The following is a 5303-nucleotide window of genomic DNA, read 5'->3' as shown; positions in this document are numbered from 1 at the left end:
TTCAGTTTGTTTATTTCAATTATGACAGGATCGTCGGAAGAAAGCTCAAGAGATAGCTTTGAAGAATCTTACCCCGCACGTTATGTCTCGTTCGGGGTATAAAAAACTTGAGCAAACACTGATGGTGGAAAAGGAGAAATCTCAACAGGGAACGTTGTCTGAGAATGTGGAAACAGGGGTCACTTCTCCTCCATCACCACCTTTTTCGCCATGTAAAATGGAAGAGGGCCCGAATTAAGAAGTCGGGTGCACCAAGTTCTGAGCAATCCGGGGTTATAATCGAAAAAATTGTAAGTTATTTTTGTTATTTTCAATTTTTTTAAAGCATTAATTATATTAATGATTGAAAATATGGTTTTTGTGTACTCTTGCAGGATTCCTTGGAATCCGACGGTAAATTTGTTGCTGAAGGTCGTCACGATATCCTGGTTGAAGCAATTGGACGACTTGAACACTCTGGTCGTGTTCGTGCCGCTAGACAAGGGGTCGAAATTAAACTTTATTTTGGAGTTTCAGAACGACAGCCATCCTCCTCCTCCAAGAAGGAAACTCAAATGAAGAGTAAGTTACGTGAAGAAATAATGGAGGAGATGAGAAAGGAGACTGATTTGATGTGGCTGGAGATGAAAAAGGAGAATGATCGAATGCGACAAGAGTTTCTATCGCAACAAGTTTGTGTTGAGCCGATTGAACCCCTTGTTAGTCCCACTCCCAAGAGCACAAAGGGGAGTTGTGCGGCTCCTCCAACATCAGGGGATGATATCAATGGGCAGACAGAGGATTGTGAGCTACTGGTAGTGGGCGGCAAACTTCCTCGGGTGGTGGCACTTGGAAAAGTCTATACAAACGCCACCACCTTACATAACGTTCCTCTCTCCCCTGATGTGGCGAAGGTAACAGTTGAAAAAGTACGATTTCCTTATGCTCGTGTTCCACTACCTTCAGATGAGGTAACCACTGTGGCCGATGCATTTCAGACATTCGTTGCCTGGCCCAGAGAGCTCATTCGATCTATGCCCGAACCTCATGTAATAATTTCGTTTCATTATATTATTTTTTATTTATATTTTTATATTACATATAATTTAATACAAATGTTGTTTATCTTGTAGAAACCTTTTCAGCCACCAAGTCCGAAAAAGAAGCGTGAGGTTCCAGTTGACGATCCTATGGCTTCCCTACGTCTCATTGCTAGTCAGATTGGCAATGATCCTTTTCCAGTTCCGTGGGATAATACATTTTTTCAAATCAACACTGAACTGCCACTGATGATTTACAACACAGATTTATCAGAATTTATATCTGGGAAACAGGAGCTCAATATAAGTATAATTCAATTTTTTATGATGTAAGTATCTTTACCTATTATTCAATTTACTTTATGTTAAATCATTATTGATTATGCTTTAACTAAAAACTTGTAGGTTTTTGCATAGAGTCTGTATCACTGAGGGGAAAGAAAATATGTATGGATTCGTAGATCCTGCATATACTAATCCCGTTGGACCAAACTCAACTGAGACTCAAGCATACATCACTAACATCCTGGAAAAAGAGGGAAAACAAATTTATTTATGCCCTTATATTAATGAGTAAGTTTAATTATATGTCATCAATTATTATTATTTAATGTTTTAAATATTTACTAACTCTTTTCAATGATCATATAGGCATCATTGGCAGTTACTTGTCTTATCAATGGTTGATAAGACTGCTGTGTGGTTCTGTTCCCTACACAAGAAGATGCCCACAAAATTTAAGGATATCATTGATACGTAAGTATAGTATAAACTTAACTTTGTATGTTACTAATTAACCATCTACTAACGAGGTTTTTTGTATTAACCAGTTCATGGCGTGGATATAACATCCTAAAAGGTCGATCCAGTTCAAATAATTTGAACTACATAAGAGTAAAGGTTTGTAATTTTTTTCTTTCTCTATTATCATTGTTTATCAATATACTAACATATTACTTTTTACTGAATTATAGTGTAATAAACAACCAGGAAGCTATGAGTGTGGCTATTACATTATGCAATGGATGATTACCATTATAAGACTAGGTGTTAAAACTGGTTGGAAAGAGGTATATGTTAAATCATTTTTATAATTCTTGAACATATATATATATATATATCTAGAAACTAATTTATGTCAACTTTGCAATGCAGTTATTCACAGAAGAAACACCATTGAGTGAGGAAGGCATTTCATATGTTAGAGATTCTTGGTCCACATATTTCATTAATTTTTATAACTCTAGCATAGGTAAACAATAGTGGTTTTATTATATGTAATTTGATCACTTGTAAATGTACATTTTGATGATTTCAATTGATCACTACATTTCTGTATTTGTCTGGCTGGGTTTGATCATTATGCAGGTTATTTAAATATATGGTTTCTGCACAAAACAAAGTGTATTTTAAAAAAAAAATCACTATTTACAAATGCGGTCATTTACCAAGACCGCATTTGTAAATAGTGAATTCGCATTTACAAATGCGGTCTTGGTAAATGACCGCATTTGTAAATAGTGAATTCGCATTTACAAATGTGGTCTTGGTAAATGACCGCATTTGTAAATAGTGATTTATGAATGCGGTCATTTACCAAGACCGCATTCATAAATCCTAAACCCCAAACCCACTCCCTAATTCAGAATAATATACAAATGCGGTTACCTAAAATGACCGCATTTGTAAATGTGATTTATGAATGCGGTCATAGGACCGCATTTGTAAATTCCAGATTTACGAATGCGTGCTGATCAAATGCGGTTCTATGACCGCATTTGTAAATTGAAAATAGCCGCATTTGTTTTACATATCTGCACTAGTGAACCTTTTTCTCAAGATTTTCACAATTTGTGCAAATGAGAGTATCACACTTGCAAGAGGCATTTTTGAAATGATTTTCCAATTTTTCAAAATCACTTTTTGCTTTTTTCAGATCCTCTCCAAGTGATTTAACTTTCTTTTCAAGCCAACTATTAAGATCTTTCAATCGGTTGTTTGAAAGAACCAATCTATTAGCTTCATCATGTGTTTCTTGAAAAGCTTCAAGTAATTCACTATAATTTTGTTCATTTAAGGAAGCACATGAACATACCTTACTTGAGCTGCAAGATTCATCATCATTTTCAGCTACCAAACATATGTTTGCTTTTTCATCTTCACTTGATGATGACACCTCATTTTCATCCCAAGCTATGTAGGCTCTTTTTGTCTTGCCTTTCTTCAACTTGTAACTAGTCTTTTTCTCTTTGCTCTTATTAGGACAATCTGCCTTTATATGACCTTGCTCACCACAACCAAAACAAGTATAGTTATTTGCATTGAATTCATTGGGTTTCTTGTTTCCATACCTATCCTTGTTGTTGTCTTTGTTGCGATTTCTCTTTAGGAATTTGCTGAATTTTCTCGACAGCAAGCTAAGGTTTTCCTCATCACTATCATCACTGGAATCTTGCTTTCCCTTGTGTTTGGATGCTTTCAATGCTATGCTCCTTGTGTGCTTATCTTCACTCTCTTGAACATTGAGTCTATTCATCTCTAGCTCATGTTCCCTAAGCTTTCCAAACAAAGAAGCAACACTTAATGATGTTAGATCTTTAGATTCGGAAATAGCAGTTACCTTTGGTTGCCATGCTCTATCAAGAGATTTTAGGATCTTGATCTTCAACTCTTCTTTATCAAAGGTCTTGTCTAGGCTCATAAGGTGATTGATGATGTGCGTAAACCTTTTTGCACTTCAACAATTGTTTCTCCTTTAAGCATTCTAAACATCTCATACTCTTGGATGAGAGCATGCTTTCTAGCTCTTTTCACCTCATTTGTTCCTTCATAAGTGACTTCCAAAGTGTCCCACATTTCTTTTGATGATTTGCATTGCGAGACCCTGAAAAACTCATCAGAATTTAAAGCAGAGGTTATAATATTTTTGGCAATGCAATCGAATTTGGCCTTTTTGCTTTCTGCATCTTTAACATCCCTAATTTTTTTTTTTACTCTTTTTTTATATATATATATTATGCGTGCAATATCTAATTAACATATGAACATATATTGTTTTCTCATATTTGTATCTCAAAATATATCCCTCTTCATAGAGATTTAATATATATATCCAAAAAGTTTAAAAACAAAACAAAGCAAAGCATTCAATTTAAATCTATCTAATCCTTCTGCTGCTCACTGAGGAGCTCTATTACCTGCAATCTCATCTGCTCCCGTGTAAATACACGATCATCACAATTAGAGAAACAACACAACCAAATAACAGGGTAAGCTAGCCATATAAAACAAAATTCTATAAAATTTCACTTTGAAATTTATAAAACATAAATCATAAGTCTCATACAAATTCTCAAATCATCAAATGTCATACAAATTCTCAAATCATCAAATGTCATACAAATTCTCAAATCATCAAGTGTCATACAAATTCTATATTCATCTTTCACATGTCAGACTTCCACTGACTCATATAACATAGACACTTGACTCTACTTCCGGAAGACTCGTGTATTGAAATTAGAATCCTGAGACCTGCACCTGTCATACTACTCGTTGTGAATCCACACAACCATACGCATAAACATCTCAATATCTCATCATCTCGTATGACAGGGTAAATTCATATGACCTGAAAGACCAGATTATATTTCAAACCCCAGACAAAGTCATATGAACCTCCATCGACTCTTACCAACTGAATAACTTCATCTATGTGATTCCATTATATCAGTAGAGTCAGGATGTCTCATTACGGGCCTGACAGATCAATACACCCTAACAACAATCTCAACACGGTATTTCCTTTCCTGAAAATACTATGTCTTGATCACACTTTCAAATCATTGCACACTTCATTTAACACATCAATACATCATTCAATCATAATATATAATATATAATTTAAGCTTTCTAACAATCCAAATATATCCAAAAAGTTATTTAACAATAGTAATCTAAAATAAACTATGCTAAAATAATAAAATAACAATATTCATATATGTATACAAAATTTTGGTTTGAACGAAAATATTTTAGGTTGATCGAAAACGCACCAGAGAACACCCAGAAATTTTGGTTTGAACGAAAATATTTTAGGTTGATCGAAAACACACCAGAGAACACCCGGAAATTTTGGTTTGAACGAAAATATTTTAGGTTGATCGAAAACACACCAGAGAACACCCAGAAATTTTGGTTTGAACGAAAATATTTTAGGTTGATCGAAAACACACCAGAGAACACCCAAATTAATAAAGACCCTGTTATAGCTAAAATTGCTCT

The 5303-nt window shown here is 34.5% G+C and overlaps 1 protein-coding gene across 1 annotated transcript; it reads left to right on the top strand.

Annotated features, from left to right (window-relative positions):
- The first annotated feature begins 909 nt into the window (after positions 1-909).
- On the top strand, positions 910-1779 carry LOC150025445 (uncharacterized). The gene is made up of 4 exons (XM_090294031.1): positions 910-1028; positions 1113-1348; positions 1425-1592; positions 1671-1779. The coding sequence occupies exons 1-4, from the start codon at positions 1014-1016 to the stop codon at positions 1777-1779; spliced, it is 528 nt and encodes a 175-aa protein (XP_090150157.1). The 5' UTR covers positions 910-1013.
- Positions 1780-5303: the final 3524 nt, after the last annotated feature.

This window comes from Phaseolus vulgaris, chromosome 8 (assembly GCF_051622355.1).
Source record: "Phaseolus vulgaris cultivar YP4 chromosome 8, ASM5162235v1, whole genome shotgun sequence".
Classification (NCBI taxonomy): domain Eukaryota; kingdom Viridiplantae; phylum Streptophyta; class Magnoliopsida; order Fabales; family Fabaceae; genus Phaseolus; species Phaseolus vulgaris.
Note: the sequence above shows the minus strand (reverse complement) of the source record. Positions and strands in the feature narration are given on the sequence as shown.